Source organism: Alexandromys fortis, unplaced genomic scaffold, assembly GCF_014885135.2.
Source record: "Alexandromys fortis isolate MF-2015 unplaced genomic scaffold, M_Fortis_MF-2015_v1.1 scaffold_4, whole genome shotgun sequence".
Classification (NCBI taxonomy): domain Eukaryota; kingdom Metazoa; phylum Chordata; class Mammalia; order Rodentia; family Cricetidae; genus Alexandromys; species Alexandromys fortis.
The window spans coordinates 22,274,712-22,297,888 of record NW_026067944.1 but is presented as its reverse complement, the minus strand read 5'-3'; the positions used below and the strand labels follow the sequence as shown (position 1 = coordinate 22,297,888).

Here is a 23,177-nt window from a genome sequence, read left to right as displayed (position 1 = left end):
AAAAAAAAAAAAAAAAAAAAAAAAAAAAACTTCAGTTCCTTGGTGGATAAATGGAGTGTTCTGGATAAGCCATCTAACCTTAGTGGACTTGAGTTCATAACACAAAGAGAATAAACTAGACAAGCCCTGAGAACTCCCCAGTTCTGAGCCTACATCTTCAGTGCTGTACAGAGAAATCTGAACATTATTATTACAGTTGAAGAACATGATAGAATGTTTGTCTGGGGGAAGCTGTGCTGATGTTCAGAACAGATAACAGATTTGAGCCGAGCTTCTCGTGTGGCAGGAGTAAGACAGTGATCCCCTTAGTCTCTGGAACTTGCAGGGCCTCTTGTCCAGTTACCACAGGTTGAAATGGCCTTTCCTCGGTCTTCATTTTACTGATGTACACATGTCAAGATTTCCTATGGATGCCATGATGTGAAAGAATAAAGGGTTGGTACTGTTTGAGGATGGTGTGCTGTGCTTGACACTAGCTATAGACATCTGATAGGAGGAAACCGTGATTGAGAAAAGTGCTCTATAAGACCTGGCTGTAGACAAGCCTTCAGAGCATTTTCTGAATTGGTGATTGATGGGAGAGGGCCCAACTCATTGTGGGTGATGCCATCCTTGTCCTGGGTTCTGTACGAAAGCTGGTTGAGCAAGCCATGAGTACTAAGTCAGTAAGCAGCACCTCTCCATGGCTTCTGCATCAGCTTCTGCTTCCAGGTTCCTGCCCTCTTTGAATTCCACTCCTGTCTTCCTTTAATGGTGGATAATCCCGTGGAAGCATAAACCAAATAAACCCTCTCCTCAAGTTGCTTTGTCATGGTAGTTCATCCCAGCAATTAGGGGGACCCTGCAGGTGTTCAGGCAAGGAAACAGCCCCACCCCCCACCCAGGAAGAGGTGAGAATGAAAACTCACTTCAGATTGACCTTTTTAATCTGGATCAGCCTTCAGGGAGTCTAATGGTAGGCAGTTCATTGTGGGCATATTTAAGCAGTACAATTTGGGGAAAATGTCCAGGCAGCAATCATTCCAGCTCCAAGTCCACAACAAAGTTTAAAGTGTGAGCACTTAGAAACTCCTTTACAATGTACTTGTGACCATGAGTGTGGGTGGATTCTATAGCTAAAAGGTCTAGGATCCAATGTGGTCTTTGACCAATATAGCATAGAAGTCAGCAGTACATAAAATATGTGTGACATCTTCCCTAAGGACAGGTTCTATTAATTCTGGGAGCTAAAGATACTGTCTAAGGAGAGAGAGTCTGGGATAATCTTCCTGGGAAGTTCGAGTGAGGTGCTCCTCTATAGCCAAAGGCGAATGAGATCTGCCTCTACAGATAGCAGAAAGGGCACCAACCAGGTCGTTAACAGTACCTACTCTCAGCTTTCTCAGTGGAATGGGGGTATTTATTTTCTCTCTCCTAGTGAGGAGGCATCTCTGCATGGTTAACATTCCTTATTTCCCCGGATATCTGTGGGTCCCAAGTACCTTTGTAGTAATATTTCATCTGTATTTTAATAAATAAAGCTTGCCTGAAGATCAGAGAGTAAAACAGCCCCACAGGTAGCCTTACAGACCAGGCAGTAGTGAGACACACCTTTAATCCCAGTAACCACACTAGTTTGCCATAGAAACTGGGTAGTGGTGTATGCCTTTAATCTCAGCCCTAGACGGGAATATAAAATGGGAGGAGACAGCTCTCAGACACAGACACAGTCTCATTCTGAGATTCCTGGAGGCAGGATTGCCATTTTGGACTTAGGTAAAGGCAAGAACCAGTGGCTGGCTGTTTTGCTTTTTTGGTTGAACTCTAATATCTGTCTCTGGGTTTTTATTAATCATGCTACAGACCTTTGTGCTCCCAACAAGCAATATTAACCTGAGCTAGGACACAGATCATAAATACAATGACAGGGGCTTATTTTGAGCATGGGCTCCTAGACTGTGTAAACACAATTAATAAACTTCAGCAAAGTCCTGGACCTTGGTAGTGTAGTTCTGAAGTGTTTGCACCATGGAGACAATAAAAGTAGTGAGAAACTAACAGCATGTCCTATGTACTCTCTGAGCACTGTGCATTTTAATCAGTCTGAAGAGCAAAACACATTGCTGGATTTGATGTTTTAGTTTGTCGTTCTCTACCCTTATGCTCTAAAAGGATGCTATAAATACCCTCTGAGACCTAGCCTCAGATTTGGGTTTTGCAAATCGGATACTCTGGTAAGAGGCGAGAGAAAGATAACCACTGACTATGCCTTTCCTTGGCCTTTGGCTAATTTCAAGTGTAACATCTATTCTATCAGTTTAATACCAACAGGACTAAATTGAGGCTTTTACTCTCAGCTCAGCACTAACATGAAGCAGAGGAAGAAGCCTCTTGAGTGTTGTGTCCCACAGGTCTGCTTGCTGACCCTCGTCCCTTTCATGACAACTGTGACTCCAGTTCAGTGCCTCTGTCCTCATGATTCTGAGCACTGGTAAACATTTACTGCCTCAGTCCTTTCACACTTAGGGGTGGAATGACCCCTCTATTACTAGCCCTAGAATGTCGCCATCACTCTTTTCTCTAGCACTATCTTCTGTCCATTAAACACTCTATAAATCTCTGCGTGTATGTGGGAGGGGGTGTTGTGTTGTAGGTGATGTGTCTGTGTGTGTGTTTTTGTATGTGTGTGTGTGCGGTACATTCACATGAATGTGCAGGTGTGCTCCCATGTGTGTGCACCTGTGGATGGCAGAGTGGAACATCTGATATCTTCCTCTTTCCTTTCCATCCAGTTGCTGAAGACAGAGCCTCTCTCTGAACCAGAAACTCTCCGTACCACGTGGCATGCCTTCCATCAGCTAGTGCTGCCCGTGTTCCTTTCCCTTGAACCAGGATGGAACATTATCACTTCAACCAATAGAACACATTGGAAGTGATCTGTGAGGTCTGAGGCTAGAACTCTGAAATTCTAAGCATTTCCATCTTGTTCCCTTGGAATATGTGTTAGGTAAGGTTTCATTGCTGTGAAGAGACACCATGATCCCTGCATCTCTTATAAAAGAAAGTATTTAATTGGGGCTGGCTTACCGTTCAGAGCTTTAGCCTACCATCATCATCTTGGCAGGGAGTATGCTGGCATGCAAGCACCCGGTGCTGGAGAAGAAACTTAGATTTCTATATCTGGATCCTGAGGCAGCAGGAAGAGAGAGTGAGCTGCTGGGCCTGGCTTGAAATCTCAAAGTCTGCCCACCCTGTGCCACACTTCTTCCAACAAGGCCATACCTACTCCGACAAAGTTACATCTCCAAAAATGCCACCCCTATGAGTCTATGGGGGGAACATTTGCATTCAAACCAGCACAGGATATCCACATGGATCCAAGGTGTCATGCTGTGTCAAGACCACAGAAGCCCGCAGAGAGAACCACATGGAAAGAACATGCAGGTAGTTTGTTCCACTGTTTATCTTAGGTTCTTACTAACAGTATCTACAAGACATAAAAAGATATAGATAATTCTAGGTAATTCTGTGTTCTAGGTGTTTATTGACCTCAGTCTGCAATTCTAGTCATGGAGCAGAGTCAAGAAACCTATGTCCTCTGAAATCTTGACTCTCAAAAAGTGGTTAAGAGATACTGTGTGGAGGCAAAAAACAAAACGACCTTGCCCATAGCCTCTTTGTTTAACTGCTATGCTCCTTTCTGGCCACCAGAGGGAGATGCTTGGCCAAGCACACTCCTCGGCCACTGCCTCCTTGTCTTCTCCTCAGAGCCTTCACAGGTTTCTCAGGCTCCTTGGAGCTATTCTGTGGTACTATGACAGGTGCCAACGGCTGCCGCCATATTCGGTCCTAGTCATTCCTCAGGTTTTCATTTAAATGCTGATGACATACTCCTGGATCTGATTCTGCAGGACTGGCCCCTGCACACACTCCAGCAGCTCATAGATGGAGTAGATATTGTGGTGGACCAATTCCAAGGGCTGTATCTGGGACCAGGTGGCAGTTGAATCGTGTGGCACACACGAAAGGAAATGCCCATGTGGATTAATTTTTTTAAGTGAGGGGCAATAGCTGCAAAGTTCAAATCTTAATCACGGATCAGGGTGTTATGTCTACTCCAAGGACAAGAAACAAAATAGGACTCAGAGTTTATTCTTTTGATTAGGAGGAAGTAGCTTTCCCTCAATGGGCCTCAACAAAGCCCTAATACTGTCTCTATTTCTTATGATAAATGGGAGGTGGGGGTTCACGCTGATCACGAGGAAGGGGTTCATACTGAATGGCTTCCAAGATGACTGGTGTATGTCTAATTGCCCAATAGAAGAATATTGGAAAATAAAGACGGGAGATGCGTAGAAAAGGATTTAAAAAAAAAAAGTAAGTGAGATCTACAAAATTCTTCATGTAAAAGTATCCAGGAGTGGCTGCCAACCATACCACCTGTTCTTCACTGCTTAGGCTGGACTGGGCTGGCGAGAATTGCCAGGGAGTTATTGTCCTATCCTGTACACTGAGTGCTGTAAGAAGCTGGAGAGAAACTGACTACGTATGGACTGTAGCCTGGGGCTGGATATACTTTGAGCAGACAGATAGACAGGACAACAGCAGAGCCTTGGCTGCACAAACCAGATTGTAAAGCTGGGTTTCTCCAGGAGCATCCCTGATTGGCTGAGTTAATACCCAAAGATCCTTTAAGCAGTTTCTGCTCCTTAGCGGATGCCCAGGAAGGATATTCATTGTCTCTACCACACCCCACTAATTAGCCATAGAAAATTTGAAGTTTAGAAAGTTTGTTATTGGGTCAAGGTGTAGTAAACAGAAGACCTGAGATTTGTTCTCCGACCCACTGACCCCAGAGCCCTCCTAATTCTGGGTTAATCTCTTATTTGTCAGAGAAGATGAACCATCAGTGTTTTAGGGGAAGGGGGCAATATGATTGCTAGCTCAAAAGTCAATACTGGTATGAATTCCATCAGCTTTATTTATTTCTTTTACCTCTTGTGAAAACTCAAGCCAGCCACTCACTTGTCAGATGACAACCAATGTAGCAATGCCCAATACAAAATCAATTTTTAGGTCTTGCTTTTAACAAAGCACATGAAATATACAACCCTATGGGATTCGTAAACTTTAATTGGGAGCACTTTTGATTCAAATAAAAAATCTATTCTTACATTAAGTAAGATATCAAAGGAAAACAGAATTTCTGGAAAAGTTCTAGTTGCCTCAAGGGAAATTTTTGATAAGATACACTTTTCTTTGAGTATCAGAAGAGCTTCTGAATGACACATTAAAACGGGATGATGTGCTGATCTTAATTTAAATTTTACTGCAAGTGTCCTAGGAATTAACAATGCTTTTTATAATAATAATAACTAATAATAACAATGTATTAATAGTCTCTTGAAATAATAAAAATCTTGCTTGAGAATAAAATGTGTTTTGTATTTTGACATATGAATTGATTCTAAAAATTAAAGAGACTATCATGAATCTTTTTCAACTCTGCTAAACGAAAAAGGGTGCTTGATAAGGTAACTTAATTCTTCATGATAATGGAGTAAGCATGAGTATTTGCATTTTAAGAGTCACAGGCCATTTAAGGGAAAACTTGCAAATGTGGCAAATATGACTGGTTTGATTCTATTTGCTTTGTGTGTTTAAATTCATTGTAATTCCCCATTGATTGTAATGATACATACCTTTACTGGATCTTCAATAAAAGGATCAAATTTTAAAGCATTTTTGTGATTTATATTTATTTATAAATGGTACTAATAATTTTAAGTTAGTCTTTCCTCTACCTTTTTGTTAGAAGAGGCCAGTAGATCTCTCCCAGACTCATGACTCTACCTGTCATCTTCCCACCAAAGATACATCTGAAGTAGATGCATCCCCTGATGATATGCTCTAGATCACTGGTTCTCAACCTGTGGATCATGACCCCTTTGCAAGTCAAATGACCATTTCATAAGGGTCACTAATGGCCAACCTGCATATCAGATGTTTACATTATGATCCATAACACTATTACAGCTATGAAGAAGCAATGGAAATAATTTTATGGTTGGGAGTCACCATAATATAAAGAACTATATTAAAGGGTCACATAGTTAGGAGGTTGAGAACCTCTGGTCTAGACTGTTACCCAAAATGCATGTTGTACCTTAACTCCTAATTCTGCAGAGTATGATTGTTTTTGGAAATAGAGTCTTTAAAATTGACCATTAGATTAAAATAAAATCACAAGGGTATACTATGACTCAGGATGATTAGTGTCCTTAATAAGACTATTTGAAGGTACTAGGAAATGATGACTATCTGCAAGCCAAAAAGAAAATCCTTGAGAGAAACCCATCCAAATAATGCTCCTCTTCCAAGAATGAGAAAACATTTTCCTTGTTATTTAAGCCCTCTGTGACTGTTAATCTCAGTTTCTGTGGTTGTTTGAAAGAAAATGACCCTTAAAAGGAGTATCACTATTAGGAAGTATGACCTTGTTGGAATATGTACGGTCTTGTTGGAGGAAATGTGTCACTGTGGAGGTGGGCTTTGAGGTCTCTTTTGCTCAAGCGTCCCTCAGTGTGACATTCAGTCTACTTCCTGTTGCCTGCGTATGAACGTGTAGCAGCTCCTTCTCCAGTACCATGTTTGCCTGCATGCTGTCATGCTCCACACCATGATGATAATGGGCTAAACCTCTGAAACTGTAAGCTGACACCCCAACTAAGTGTTTTACTTTATAAAAGTTGCATGGTCATGGTGTTTCTTTACAGCAAAAGAAACCCTAACTAGGATAGTTGCCAACATGATGAGCCCCAGAATCATCTGGCAGATGGGCCTCAGGACATGCTTGTGGGCACTTATCTTGATTAAGTTAAATGAAGTTTTTTTTTTTTTGTGTGTGTGTGTGTGTGTGTGTGTGTGTGTGTTTTGTGACAGGGTCTCTCTACATAGCTCTGACTATTCTGAAACTCAGTAAGTAGGCTGGCCTCAAGCTCACAAAGACCCACCTAGCTCTGCCTCCCAAGTGCTGAGATTAAAGATGTACACCACCACCACTGCAGGCCAAGTTGATGTCTGAGATACATGCTGCCTCCAGAGGCTGTGTTGATGCCCATGATCCATGCTTGCAACTGGCTGCAATGGGCAAGGAATCATTTTTGGCAGTGATATTAAAGACTGCAGACTCATAAGTGAGAATGGAAAACCTTGACGTCTTCTGTGGTAAACTCTCATGCCAGCCACCAAAAACATTGAAGAGAGTCCTTAAAACCTGTGATTAAGATGCTGAAGTGCATCTCCTCACAGTTAATGGCTTCCGGAAGGGAGGTTGCGAGGAACTCAGTTGTCTTTAAGGAGCAGGCCATTGGGAGTGTGACAATGCTCAAATGAGAATAAGAGCAACACAAACTGGACTTGTTTGCTTTGTTTGTGGGGTGGTGGTACAAGGGTAGGAGGGTGGGCCTGGGAGAAATGGAAAGTGAGTGTGATAGGGTGCATGATACAAAGTTCCCAAACCTCTGGGGATTAGGTAAAATGAGATGGGGAGGTTTTCCCATAGTAGGTGACACCATGTCTCGGATGGGATCCTGGACTGCATGAAATGAAGAAAAGAACTGAGCCAAGGCATTTATCCTTCCTATCACTCCTTGCTTCGTAACTGTATGCAACATCACTAGCAGCCTCAAGCTACTGCTTGATTTTTCCCACAATGATTAAAGCTGTACTGCAACCATGAGCCAGAATTAGTGTATCCTTCCTTGAATAGGTTTTGCCAGCATATTTTTCTCACAGTAATAGACATGTAACTAAGAAAAATGGTTGCAGGAAACTGGGTCATTGCTATGATAAACCTGGTCATTTATTTTGGTTCTTAAGGTTTTGGAAACAGTTTGCAGGAAGAATGTGAAAGGGCTTGAAACTTTGGGCTAGAAAAGCCTTTGATGAAAATAGAGCTTAATGGATCATTCTGGAAAGAGCTTGATAGAGAAGAATGCTCAGAAATATATACAGTGGAAATACAGACTAGTGAAAAACTCAGGACAGGCAAACATTCAGCTTGGTCCTGAGCAAGTGTCTATAATTGTGAAGAAATCAACACTACTAAAGAGAAACCTTCTGTACTACGCTGGGGCAATAGGAAGAGTGTCCTAAAGGCACCCATAGGAGACTCCATTTTGTGAAGACCCAAATTGAGTTCAAGGGTTTCCCTGGATCCTCTAAGACATGAAAGTGCTTCCCTGGGGTCAGCACACAGAAGTTGATACAGCCGTGGCCCACGGGGGGCAGACTACATGTGATACTAATTTTGTAAGTATGCAAGATATAAGGTTTAAGGGGTTGTGGAGCCCTGTACCAAAGTAATGTGTAGCAGGGTCAAATTCTCAGCCAAGAGGCCCCAAGAGGCCACTGGGTGGAGCTGTGAAGGCAAAGTCTCAGTTGCAATGAAGACTTCAGGATATCAGAGATGTACGCTAATGAAAGGTGCAGACATGGAGAGGACTGCCCAAGAGAGAGGCTGTGGGCACTCTGGGAGGCAGAGTTGGTAGTGTTGAGCCACCTGAATCTTTTTGGAGAACAGCCATTTCATTGTGAGGCCCAGACACTGGATACGGAGCTACAGCAATTTGTCCTGATGGATTTTGATCTTGTTATATCCCAAATTTTCCACTTTGGAAAGGGAATATTTATTCTCTGCCATTCTGTGTTGGAAATATGTAACTAAGCTTTTTTGTTTGTTTGTTGTTTCACAGTTAGGTTGCCTTGAGTCTTAAATGAAATAGACTTTTATTTATTTTCTTTTTTGACTTTGGACTTTTAAACTGTACCATTGTTAACAGCTATGGAGACTCCAAAGCTGGATTTTATTCTGCATTACAAAATACAAATGGGAGTTTGGAGCCAAAAGATGGAAGATTAATGTTTAAAGTGGTGTGCTTATGTGTTAAGTTCTAAAAAGACTGACCTACCTTCAGTCCACCAGAAGAGTTAGAGAAAAAGGTTTTCAAGGGAAAATTGAGGAGTGGAATTGTAAGAGTTTCAGTTGTCAACTTGATGAGATCTGGAATAACCTGGAAGATGGGCTTCTTGTCATGCATGTGTGACATTATGCTGATTAAGTTAATTGAGATGGTAATTCAATTCCACTGTGGGGGACATCCTAGGGTTCTTGGTCAGCTTGTTTCCTAAGGCAGGAAAAATCTCCAGTGCAACAGGTAGCAGTGGAGAGATCAAACATTACAGGCAGCATGAGCAGTTGAGAAAGGTGTTGATTCTGAGGGAGGAGGCAGAGTGTGGAAGACACACAGAGGGAAAGACCTTCTGCAAAGCACAGGGGGAATTGATGAAGCTGAGAAATCCTGGGGGTTTTAAAGTCTTTGAAGAATGTTTCTCCCATAATTTAGAGTTGGTCATTTTGAAGAAAGATGGGAGTTTTGATTGGCCCACAACTGTGATGTAACATGTGTTCTTATCTGTCCTTAAACCCTTTGGGCCAGTCCATCAGCAGGGGGCCTGCTGGCAGGAGGGAAAAACAAAATGAAACAAAGCAAAGCAAAGCTTCAAGGCTTTTGTTTTAACCACCAGGCTTTTGTCAGGAGGATAAGGAGAAACTGGCCATCCTGGAAATTCTCCATTATGACTTGGCCATGGCACCTCTCTTTGTCTGTCTGCCTACCAGAGAGGCTGCCTAACTCCTCATCTCTCAGCACCGTTCCCTAGAATGGGATCCTGAGCTGTAGAAGAAAGTGAGCGGAACCTGTGTGAGATCTTTTTGAAGTGGATGAATCTACTTCTAATCCGGTGGAAAGACACACACCTTTAATACGGATCTTGAGACAGGAAGACACACCTTTAATCTGGGTCATAGCTCCTGATGGAACTCTATATACGTATATAGAAGAAGGAAGTTTTTTTTTTTTTCTCTGCCTGCTTGCCCTTGCCTGGCTAGCACAGTCGCTGCTCCATTGACATTGGACTTCTTTAGGGCTTCAGCATATACTGAAAACAGCTGAAACATCCAGCCTCATGGACTGAACAACTATTGGATTTTTGGACTTTCCCTTCACTTTCCCTTTGTTGGATTAGCAGGACTGCAGGCTGTAACTCATTCCAACAAACCCCACATAAGTTCTGTTCCTCTAGAGAACACTGACTAATACAGTCTCTATTCCTGGTACCTAGAAGAGTTCAATGGCTCTGAAATGAACCCCTGACAATTTCTCTTCCTCTTTATACCTAGGCTCCTTCAGGACTGTTCAGCATGACATGTCATTTCCTTTTTGCATGACTGTGTTCTCCTTTTTAAAATTGGTCTTATTACTTGTTTCTTTCCTTCTTCAGTGTTGTTTTCAAAAACTGTCAACATGATTTTTCTGAAATACTTATTTTTATACCGCTTTTTTACTTAATAGTATACAATAGCTTATTTCACATCAGAAGAAATAGAAATATTTGTGCCCTATTTTCAAGACTTATACCACTTAACTTTTCTTCGGTTATTTTAAATATATATATAATATAAATATTTTTAATTTTAGATTTATGAATATGAGTGATTTGCCTGCATGTATGTATATGCACTGTATGCCTGTCTGGTGCCTATGGATACCAGAGGAGGGTATCAGATCCCATAGAACTGGAGTTACTGATGATTGTGAGCTGGCCATGTGGGTGCTGGGAATTGAATCCAGTTTTATGCAAGAGTAACCATTGCTCTTAACCACTGAACCATCTCTCCAGCCCCTTTTCTTTGTTATCACACCCATTTATTTCACTCATCTTTTGATACTTTGGTCTTGTCAGACATTTCCTTCATCTCAGAGAAAAAGTTTCCTTCTTTTTCTAAGTTTAGGGCCCACAGACAAACCAACAGATACACATAGCCACATACCCCTCCCTGACACACACAACTTTTTTCCTATCAAAAGAGGTGAGGGTATTCCTTTTGCCATACCTTTGAGCCTCCTCAATCCAAATTCTACATTAAAAAAAATCACACCCCCCAAAAGGATCTGAAATTGGGTTTGATTCCACAGTGATCTTTATAATCTTGACATGTATACGCAGTAGTTCTCAACCTGGGACTCTTTCACAGGGATCTCCTAAGACCAGCCAGCATATCAGATATTTACATTATGGTTTATAACTGTAGCAAAATTACAGTTATGAAGTAGCAATGAAAATTTTACTGTCGGGGTCACCACAATGTGAGGAACTATTTTAAAGGGTCTCAACATTAGGAAGGTTGAGAACCACTGCCCTAGAACTAGAAGGGAAACTATTTGTTCTGGCCTCAGATCCATTTGGCAACTACCTCCCTCCCTACGCATCTTTGGGTGATTCATTCTTCCCTCAACTCGGCATGAAGCGGTTGGAAAAGACTAACCTTCTACCTTTAGATCCCATAATAAGTTAGGGGAGAAAACTTCCTTTTGAGGGAGTGGAGGCAGCAATGATATGGGATAGTTTAGCCAAGTGAGACTGCTTGGTTTGGGTTATGCACACCTTCCCTTCTAATAATGCACATGGAAACCTAGCTCCTTTATGTGCGTGTGCTCTACACGCTGTACCTATAAATCTTGGACCTTCACCCGCATCTAGCTACACATATACCCTTCTATGTGATAATTTTTTGTTCTACTAATAACGATCAAGCTTAGTTCCTATTCAAATATAAGTTCAGTGTATCCAAGTCCAAAGATTGGAAGATCAGATCTAGCCTAAACTCGTTTTTTATGCATACACACCAAGACAGAACTGTGCCCTCAAGTAAAGCTTTATAGAGAATTCCCTATTTCCTATCACATATTTTTGTATACTTGAAATCCGATGCATTGTGTGTGCTGGATAGTTTTACATCAATTTGACACAAGCTAAAGTTGTTTGAGAGGAAGGAACCTCAATAAAGAAATGCTTCCATGGCCTGGTGTTGGTGCATACCTTTAATCCCAGTAGCACTCAGGAGGCAGAGGTAGGTGAATCTCTAAGATTAAGACCAGCCTGTTCTATAGAGTGTGTTCCAGGGCTGCCAGGACTACACAGAGAAACCTTGTCTCAAAAAATAAAACAAAACAAACAAACAAAAAGAAATCTTCATAAGACCAGGCTGTAGGCCAGTCTGGAGAGCACTTTCTTAATTAGTGACTGATAGGGAAAGACTCAGCCACTGTGGGTGGTACTATCCCTGGGCTAGTTGTTCTGGGTTCTATACAGGCTAAACAAGTCATAAGGAGCAAGCCAGTAAGCAGCACCCCTCCATGGACCCTGAATCAGCTCCTGCCTCTACGTTCCAAGTTCCTGTGCTGATTTACTTTGATGATGAATAGTGATCTGGAAGTATAAGCCAAATAAACCCTTACCTCACCAACTTGCTTTGGTCATGGTGTTTTGTCACAGCTATAGAAACCCTAACTAAGGCATTATGGGAAGGTGCATTTACATCAGAAAAACAATTATGTGACTAATCTATCCATCAGAATAGAGAGCTGCTGGTGCTGCACCCTTTAATAAATAATCCCCTCCATTTGAACTCCATCAAAGGCTGCCTCAAACAATAACCAAGGTCTTGAGTACTTTCTCAAGCATGTGACCCACTGTCAATATTGATGGTGTATTTCTTTCTGATCTGTATTATTGGTTTGTTTTGGGATAAAGTTTTTTTTTTTCCAGTATGAGCCCTTATCTCAGTCCTTTGAACAGGCTAGCAACTGAGATCCTGGCTCTGACCACAGGCCATAAAATGATAGCGTCTTTGGTTGTGGAATGAAATAGAACAAACTGAGCTTTGTGAGGATAAAAGTGATCTTGATCTTCTGGTAAGACAGTTCAAACAAGTTAGCCACTCGGACTGCTGGTACTTGTTCCTTGAATGATCTGAACAATCCCTTTATCATAGTCTAGATATAATGTTATGATCATCCAGAACTTCTTAAGTCATCACAAAAGTATGCTTTTCTTGCTATTGCTGCGTATAAGGCCTTTAGGTTATTGAAATGCATGTGTTTCTGCCTAGAGAATCCACTCACCACTATTTTCCCTCAAGGTACCGGCAATATGGCAAATTGAATGTCTCATGAGGGAACAGATCAAAGTTCTTTTCCTCTGTGATGGTGGGTGGGTGCAACAACGCAGCGTTAATGTCTGTTCTTTCACCCTTCTGAACAGAGCTCCTGAACTGATAATGTCTCTCACGCTGTCTCTCAACTTGTTATGATGCGACTAAACTCATGGCAATGGGTATGGAGGAAGGATCTAAATTGCTAGGTTGGTTTTTTTTATTTCATTTATTTATTTTTTAAAGAATAAACTAACATCCCTTTCTTCCTGATTTTTCTGCCCTCCCACAAGTTGGCATGTGATGGCTAAGGTCAACTATCTTTCACCAAAGCAGAGAAGACCAACACACTTGGGTGGAAAAACAAGAATGCAGAAAGAGTGTGGAGTAAAGACTACAGAGGAGCCCTGGACTGCTTATATACAGAACCTTTAGTTAAGTGTCCTGTTTAAACTATGGTTATTCTTAGGTCCTAGTTCAGTGGTTCATTACTACCGGGGTGATTCAAAAACATTTTAGGTTCCTATAGTGTTAGTCGAGCAATATAAACAAGACAAGAAACATACTTTTAAAGATATTTAATGATCTGTTTTTCAAATCAGTACAAAAATTTAAATACAAAATTGATTTGCCATTAAGTCTCAAATCTATTCATGGAAACTCAAACAAGTTACCAGTCTTTTCATCATTCTTTGTTTCTGTAAAATATCTGAGGAGAATTATCCTCTACAGACATTCTTTTCCCCTGTGGGATGTCATACTACTTTAAAACTCTGTGTTTAAATAAGAACAATGCCAGTTTGGTCCATTTCACATGGAAAAGCTCTAGCTAATTTTGAATTAAATAGGGATCATTAGTGTCCCTAGACTGTAGAACATATAGTTGTTTCACCTGCTTTCACACTAATGTGTTAACATGGTGTACAGCACTCCAAAGGGAAACACGGGTACATAGATAATTACTTAAAACTCTTCTTTAAATTAAATGGAGTATTATTTAGCTCTGATATTAGCACCATGGTAGAATATACAGTATCTGGCATAGATTTTGCTCCTCCTCCATTTAAAAGTTTAGAAGCATATGCCTGATATATGATAACACACACGCACACACACGCACACACACACATGCACACACACATATAGGCAATTGAGTAACAACCAATAAATAAGTTGGAAAATAACTCAAAAAGTGAAATTTGGTTTAACTTAAGAGATAGTTTCTACCTTTCTTTGTGGAGACTAAAATACCATGCATGTACAGCTAAGAGCAACTTTATGATGCGTCTGGCCCATCTGTCCTTCAAATCATTTCAATGTAGCATTTAACAGAGATCCCAGGGACCCCTGTGACTTCCAGTCACTCACTACAAGCCAGTGTCCTCAGGAGCAACCCAAAAGGACAGCTATCCACAGAAATACTGCTTACTTTGCAAGTGAAGGCTAGGTAGGACTCCTTTCGGATGAGAAAGTGCTTTGTACAATGAACAGTGAATGAGAAACCTTGTGCTAATGAACTCATTTGTCTTAAAATTTGAGAAAAATGGAGCCTGTGTGTCATAAAAGGAAAAAACGAATAGTAAGCCAGGATAAGAAAATTTGTGGTGGTAAAATAATTCAGATTTGGAATAGCCCATGTTTTATACTGTATTTATTTGTGTCTTTTCCAATCTATGTCTATCTCTTCAATTCCTGTGACTCTTAAATTTTGAGGAGAGGAGATTAGGTCATCGTTGCAGCCTCACGTTATTTCCCCAAACAACTAACAGCAAATGAACAGGAAACTTTCAATTGCTTGTGCTTTGAGCAGTGTCCAAAGAATCTAGTATGTGCCTTAGTGAGACTCTGAAACATTTCTTTCTCCTTTCAAACCCGGTTCAGCTGTGGTGCTGAGTGTGTGGTGACGTCATAGGCATGGGCTCCCCGAGCTTTGTGACATTTTAGCCACCTCTTCCAAAGGCTGATGTTAAAGAAACAGTCATTTCCCTACAATTTTAGTTACTATAGCTGGAAACAACACATCTGCTATTAAATATCAAATCTTTTAATTACTCTTTTAAAATTAATTATTTTTGCAAATAATTCTGAACGTTTTTTCCCAAATTAAAAAAAAATGGCTTGGATTTTGGCAATTGACTTTGGAACCTCATAACATAAATCATATTTTTAAAATTCATAGTTACTGGGAAAAAACACAGTTACTAAAACATGTACAGACAAACTGAAACCTTACTACCATTGGTTGTATGGGCAAAATAGGGGGATTTTTTTTAATGCATGTAAACATAACTGATAATTGCTTTTAATAATACAAGTTCACAAAGTGGCAAAGTTATTTGAGGAAGACTTTTTAAAAAAATCTGTTTATATTGTTTAGGCCATAGTATAAATTACAGGAAGGAAGAAAAAAAAAGAAAAGAAAAAGAAAATTAGGTTCCAGAAAAATGCCAAACTGAAGCTCTTTAGGTGAGCTAATGCATTAATGTCTCTGAGCTAAATTCCGAACCCTGTGCACTCTGCCCTATATCACACACTAGACTCTCACCCAGTGCTCAACAAAGAGAGTGCTGAGCAAATATGCAATGGGCCCTCGGCACACCTGCTCCTCTGGGGAGACCACAAACACACAGTTCTGACTAGGTAGTCCCGCAGCTAAACGCACAGCCTCTGACATGGAGAAATCGCCTTTGGACTAGAGATTACCATGGTCTTGTCACTACAGAACAACTCTCCAACATTCCACAGCAAAACATCTGCACAAATAGAGAGGAAATTATGCAAATAAATACAGTATGTAACTGTCACCAGGAACCTCTCAAGGCATATTCAAAAATACTTTTTTCAAGGGAGCACAAGGAAGGAGTGACTTTCATTAGCTATGATCATCCAGACTGACATATTTTGACTGATTTGAATAAACAGGCTATGAAATCATCATATAACGTGCAACAGCTAATGTGAGTCCAGTGGGCACAACACACATGTCTGTACTTGATCCATAAATCTGTCCCATCATTCTGTTACAATCTGCTGTGCACAGTATTAAACATGCATCTTAGTTTTTATTTGTACATGATGGTCTAAACTTTCACTTAAAAACAACTTTCCAACTATTTAAGTGTTTTGAAGCATTGTTTATAATTGGATTTTTTGGTGTTTCATTTTCTTTTCTTCTATTAAATCTCTCTTTTTCTTTCTTTTTTTCTTTTTCTTTTTCTTTTTTTTTACATGGGATACAATAAATATCCTGAAAAGGAGGAGTGGACATATTGCCCGGCGTACAGTCCGGCCGCCTGTTCTGAGGGCATTTGGAGAAACACCCGGTCTCCAGGCCGGAGGAGCAGTACTGCACTCCCAGAAGCCTGGTCCAGAAAGCCCTTCTTGTACTCGTCGTATGTGTACATCACGGGTTCGTTGTTCTTGAAGAGCGCAACCCACACGTTGCCTCCCTTGCAGTGAACATGGTAAGCAAAGTAGTAGACACCCGGGACTTCACAGGTGAAGATACCCGTCTGTGGGTTGTAGTTCTGTCTGCCGTTGTAGAGCAGCTTGTCAAACTTTACTGGGGCCCCCACCGGTGGGAAAGGTGCAGTCAGCTCTGCAGTAAACGCAGGCATCTCATAGGTTGGCCCACCGTTCTTGCCCTTCTTGCCCGCATAGGCATGCGGAGGTTTCACTCCATCAATTCCTAGTCCCATGTCTGGCAGGTATTCTCCCTGGGGCGGTGGTGTAGGGGGCATCACAGCTGGGGGTCCTGGGGGCCCTGGAGGGCCTGGGGGCCCAGGAAGACCAGGCTGGCCCTGAGGCCCAAGGGCACCAGGTTTCCCTGGGGGACCGTGAAGGCCTGCCACTCCTGGCTTCCCTACACCGGGAAATCCCGGGGGGCCTGGGAGGCCTGGTTCTCCTTTGGGGCCCGGAATCCCAGGTGGTCCAATAGGGCCACTAGGTCCTACAATCCCTGGAATGCCTGGGGGTCCCTGTAGACCCTGATCCCCGGGTATGCCTGGTTCTCCCTTGGGTCCAAGCAGCCCCGGAACTCCAGGAAGCCCTGGCAACCCTTTGTGACCAGCTTCCCCCTTGGGTCCAATAGGACCAGGCAAACCCCTCATGCCAGGGGGACCTACTTCACCAAGAAAACCTGGCTTCCCAGGGAAGCCTTGGAGGCCTGGCTCACCCTTAGGACCTGGTGGACCCTGTGGTCCTGCCACCCCACCTTCTCCTTTGGGCCCAGGGAAACCAATAGCACCTGGTGGGCCCATGGGCCCTGGCATTCCAGGTAGGCCTGGTTCTCCAGGAGGACCTCCCACTCCAGGAGCACCTGCTGGTCCTTTTTCCCCTCTTGGTCCAAGAGCCCCAGGAACACCCCCGATGCCCCGGTCCCCTTTGGGTCCTGGGAAGCCTGGCTTTCCAACCCCTGGGAGGCCTGGGGGTCCAGGCAACCCTGGCAGTCCTTGCTCCCCTTTACCACCTGGAAATCCTGGCTGGCCAGGGATCCCATCCTGGCCCGGTTTTCCAACTCCAGGCATCCCAGGAGGTCCTTGAACTCCTGGCACACCAATAAGACCTTGTGGTCCAGGTTCCCCTGGAGGGCCTGGTTTCCCCAGGGGACCCTGGGGTCCAGGAAAGCCTGTCACTCCTGGTTTTCCTACTCCTGGCAGCCCAACTGGGCCAGGAGGGCCATGCATACCTGGAGGACCCTTCAGACCCGGCAAGCCTGGCATCCCGAAGCCCTTCTCTCCTTTGGGACCCTGAAGACCCGGAGGTCCGGGTGGTCCTTTGGGCCCTCTTTCACCTTTTGCTCCTGGTTGTCCTGGTAACCCTGGCCCACCCGGTTTCCCGATTCCAGGAAGTCCATGAGGTCCTGGAGGTCCTTGTGGTCCTGGGATTCCCATAGGCCCGACTTCCCCTTTGGGTCCAATTTCACCTTTGGCTCCAGGCATTCCCATGGCTCCTGGCTTCCCAGGCATCCCAGGCATACCCGGCTTTCCAATTCCTGGATATCCCTGTGGCCCGGGTTTTCCTTTGATTCCAGGCATTCCATGACCTGGCAAACCTGGTGGCCCAGGTGGTCCTCTTGGTCCAGGTTCTCCACGGGGACCTTGTTCTCCTCGCAAACTGGCTAAAGGTATTTCTCCTGGAAAAACAGAGGAGCAGGGGAGAGTGGTTATCCCTTATTTGAAGGAAGTAATAGTAGTCACTTAATTTGGACACATTTGCCTGTTATGTATCAAAAGGGAAGGCTAGAGATAATATGCTCATCTTCCCAAGCCTTCTCCTGTATGATACCAGGATTTTAAGGAAAATCAAACTGCCAGGTTCTGCGATGTGTCTGAGTTGTTGGGAAAACTCTTATGTTCAGATGCTTGTATCAGCACTGGTTAAATTTTAAAAGCTGAAAAATAATCAAACAAAAATTTTCCCTGTGCAAAAATTGAAGATACCATACTGTGTTTATACAGAATTTTGGAAGGTTGGAGTTATGTAATGAAAGGAACAACAACAACAACACATTGCCATTGAGCCCATATGGCAGAGATATGGTATTTTCAGCTCATTTGTTTAAGGTACACATTTGTGTGTATTTTAGAGAATGCTGAAGTCATAATCTGTTTTTATTTTTTTAAACTGTTCTACTTGAAGCTATATTGTGTTTTTCCGTGACTGTCTTATCAATTTGAAAGATTTCATTATAAATTGACAAATTAGATGCTGTGTTTATGGGTTTCAAAGTGATGGTACAATTTATTAATAAAATGTGGAATAATTAAACTAAGCTAATCAAAATTTTCATAACCTTACATACTTATTTTTGTGGGTACAGCATTTGAAGTTATGCTTAGTTTTAAAATGTATTACTAACTATATTTACCACATTTGGTAGTAGAACTAAAAATAAATAAAAACAAAATCAAAATCATATTCTTCCTGCGTGCCTGAGGCTTTGAATCTCCTGACTATTGTCTTCTCCATCCATTCCTCTTCTCAACTCCTTATACCTCCTAGCATCTGCTATAAGAACGACCAACATTCTTGCCGCTGCTTCTGTGCATTGACATAATACTACATGTTACTCAGACCCATGGTGCATGTCTATCTGTGCCCGGCTGGCTTGTATTATTTTTAATTTAATAATGCAGGGCTAAATGATGTTTCCTTAGATGCTGAAATATGGGTGATGAAAATCACTCTGCCATGGACCCAGGTAAAAGGAAAGCTTTTTATTTCATGTGTGGTTTGGCAACATCTCTCCACATCTATCTTCAAGACCCAATGGATTTGCTTAGTGTCTTTGACATGGTATAAGGTTTCTCAAGCCTCAAATATACGATTTTAAAGAAATTACTTCTCTTAGAAGTTTAGGTTTAATGAGCATTCAGTTCAGACTAGGAGAGAAGCTTGATTTAGAAAGAGGACATCTTGTTTCTCTTTCTGGCCTGGGCATGAGGTTTTGACTAGGTTACTTAAGCTGTCAGCATCACTGACTTCCCACGGCCGCATACTAGAGAATACATGGGGCAGCCCTCATACCTTGCTACTGAAATACAAAGCACATGTGAGAGTATGCTGTGCTTTGCAGACAAACAGCTCTGGATATTCCATGCTCCTGGGAGAAGTGGGGGAATGGAGACATGAAATATGTGCTTCCAAAGTCTTCTTTCAGCCTGTAAGTCTGATCACTGTGCTATCTGCAGAACTACTGCCAGGAAACAAAAGAGAATCTTAGAAGCCATATTCTTCCCAGGTAGGAGTAATCATCTGAATAGATACAAGAGGCACCAGAGGCCAGGCAGGCCATGCAAGAAGGGAGGGGGAAAAGGACCTGGAACAGGCCTCTCTCAACCTTCCTAATACTGCAACCTTTTAATACAGTTTCCCATCTGCAATATGCTATTTCATAACTGTGATTTTGCTACTGTTACGAATTGTAATGCAAATATCTGCATGTTCCGATGATCTTAGATAACCCATGTGAAAGGGTTGCTATACACCCAAGGGGGTTATTGATCCCCCATGTTAAGAACCTCTGACCTAGATGGCTCCCTAAAGGTATACAAGCTCCTGGAGAGTAAAAAATATGAGGAATACTTACATTAACACACGCTAGAAAACAAACTGTAGTCAAGGGAAAATCTGAGAACCTCCTAATACATATTAACACTACATGTGTGGAGCCCACGGTGGCCTTGTGTTTGTGATCCTTCTGCCACAGCCTCCGGACTACAGGCATAGGCCAACACCCTGAAGTATCACATCTTATTGCTCTGGGATCCCTGATGTTTATTTAGCACAGTGCCTGGAGCACATTCCCCTCTGCCTGAGCATCTGGAATGACTGACAGCTGCAGTCACACAAAACCCCCTCCATGCTTTAGTGCTGACTCAGCACCACTTGCCTTACGCCTCTGATTCTCTCAACAATCTTATTTTAAAGACCAGGGGAGTGAAAGAATAATTTCCTCTGATTTCTGGGTTCTAGGCAGCTAGGCTTCTTCGTGTCCTCCACATCCTTCATGGTGATTGCTACTCTATGGTTTCCATTTCCCCCACACATGCTATGAGCATCTCACAGCAAGTAGTACTTTGTAGGTGTAATAGACCTAATACATAGTCCTAGGAAGTGACGGGAAATTTTTCTGTGCATTTTAGCTTCCTAATGGCTTAGTGATGGATTTGTGTACTTTGGAGCAGTACTGAAAGCTCTTATGTGTAGCACTTAGTTTGTGAAATGCTTTCATTTGAGTTTTATTTTATATAAGTTCTCCAAAATATTGTTTTCTTGACTTGGAAGAGTGACTTGTTACTCTTCTTTAACCCCGTAGTTTTATCTTTCTGCTCCTTGAACTCCCTGCGTCTGTTCAGAGTCTAAGCCCCAGCCAAATGCTCACTAGAGAGCTGGTGACTGTTTAAATAAATTAATAATATATTTAAGGATAGACTCTGGTTAAATATGCTTTGTTCAGTCTGATGTTAGCTAAAATATTAAAACCAAGTATAAATTGTAACTTTAACTTTTTATTAATGATGAAGATCAAACCCCTGTAATAATTTTTATGTTTAAATTAAAATATAATTACATCATTTTCCCTTTCCTTTCTTTCCTCTAGCCCCTTCCATGTGCTCCCCATCCCTCTCAAACTCAAGGCTTCTTTTCCTTTACTTATGGCCGTGTGTGTGTGTGTGTGTGTGTGTGTGTGTGTGTGTAATAAATAAATAAGTAAAACCTGCTGAGTCTATTTAGTGTTTCTTATATGTATATGATTTCATGTTTGACCACTTGGAATTGCATGACCTGACCTAAAGGCCCTTTCCCTGTATCTCTTTCTTTAAATTTGAACTTTGCAAGAACTGCATGTGATTCACAGCAATAACAAATTTAAAAATAAAAGTCTCTGAATTGTATTTTTCCCTCACAGCTTTTATAGTTTAGGAGTCTGTAGCACTGCTATTTTGAAGCTGTGTAATATGATGTTACCTTTGCCTTTCTTGGGTACCACCTCCTTGCCCATTCTTGGCACAGGTTGGATTTCCTTCATATATTGGGGTAGGTGTGGGTATTCTTTGCCATACTGCATGTGAGGCATCTCCTTGCCCATGGAAAGGCCATCTTTGCCCAAAGGCATGTGAGGTACTTGCTGGCCCAGGGGCTGGTATTGTGGAATTTGCGGTGGTATCTGAGGAGGAATTTGAGGTGGCAGCGGCTTGATTCCATAGTAGGCACCAGCCTGAGCGAGCCTGACGGAGCTCAGTGAGATGGTGAGCAGCACTCCCAGCAGCTGTTGAGGCCTGGGTGGCACAGCCATCGCCTGCGGAAAAAGAACACACCGACACAGTGAGGACCTGCAGGCCAAGAGACTGCTGTCGGCTTAGAGACAGGAGAGTACAGGAAGTGGGCAAATCCACAGTCCTCATTGCCAGAGCTTTATAAGAGGAAGGACGATGAAATGAAGATGCTAGCTTTTAATTAGAACGGGAACAAATGCCAGAGGAGTCAGGTCAGTCAAATGAAGGCAATTAGTGGAATGTAGTCTAGAGATTGCTAGTGTCTCCAAACACCAATTCTGCAATTTCCCCATAATGTCAGAAAACCCAGCTTTTAGCGTGGAATAGAAACTCAGAATAAAGGCACCCAGATAGTTGTGATGATTTTGCCAATTTTTGCCAATTGAATATAATTTTAATAGATGCTACTGCTGCTTTCTAGAAGGCTCCTTGGAAGCAGTGAGAACGCTCCCCCCTCTCTTCCTCCTTGCTGGCTGGATTGCTAATCTATTTATTGCCTGGAAATGAACCAGAGCCCTTGGGACTATGTCATAAAAATCTATGTATTGGGGATTGTAGAGCAACAAACTTGAGCCTTGGCTGACCATGGGGGAGCTACATCCATCCTTAAATTTATAAGAGAGAAAAATTGGGTTTTATCTCTAACACTTTGACTCAGATATTTCTAGCCTTGCTCAATAGGACAGTAATGGGTTTCTAACGGCAAACAGTTAAAAATGTCTGGTCTATGACAGGAGCAGAGATTGCTCATCTGCTAGATGCTTTCCTGGATGCTTTGAGGTGTCATAAATACGTATAAATATGAAGGTACAATAAGTATAAAAACAACACCAAAAACTACAGAGAAAGGACATTCCATTTGATAGTGCCAGGCGGTCGTTTTAAAAATCACTGCCATAATTATGTACTTCTTGCTTCGATTTAAATACTATGAAGTGATTTGTTCAGAATTTGGTTAGCTGGAGCCAGCGTCCATTAAAGTTTATCTTTGAAGTTTTATGAAAGAAAGGAAGTTTACAAGGCAAATCAGTTGTATAAATAAGACAGAGGGCGATGTCTGACTATTCACAAGAACAAACTGTTTCTATTTACTGGTGCTCTTTGCAAGTCAACAGTTAATAGAATAAATATAAATGGGAGTTTATCTGCTTATAAAGACCAGATTGAGGAGACTTCTACGTGGTAACACCCTAGGGTGGAGACCAAACAGCCCAGGGACATGCGATGTGCACTAATGGACATGAGGGGGCAGGCACAGCACACTTGGAAGTCTGCTTAGTGTCCTCTCTCCCACCACTGAGGAACCTGTACTGGTCCTGAGTTGGCGTTGTACTCTATGCCTTATTAAAAGACTAATTGCA

The 23,177-nt window shown here is 42.2% G+C and overlaps 1 protein-coding gene across 1 annotated transcript in view; it reads right to left on the bottom strand.

Annotated features, from left to right (window-relative positions):
- Positions 1-13,599: 13,599 nt before the first annotated feature.
- Col8a1 (collagen type VIII alpha 1 chain) overlaps positions 13,600-23,177 on the bottom strand; it is a 123,294-nt gene continuing 113,716 nt past the window's right edge. The window contains exons 3-4 of the mRNA XM_050148984.1: positions 21,509-21,839; positions 13,600-18,170 (exon numbers count right to left, since the gene is read on the bottom strand). Coding sequence (XP_050004941.1) covers positions 16,261-18,170; positions 21,509-21,836 — 2,238 coding nt within the window. The 5' untranslated portion in view covers positions 21,837-21,839 and the 3' untranslated portion in view covers positions 13,600-16,260. The remainder of the gene's footprint in view (positions 18,171-21,508; positions 21,840-23,177) is intronic.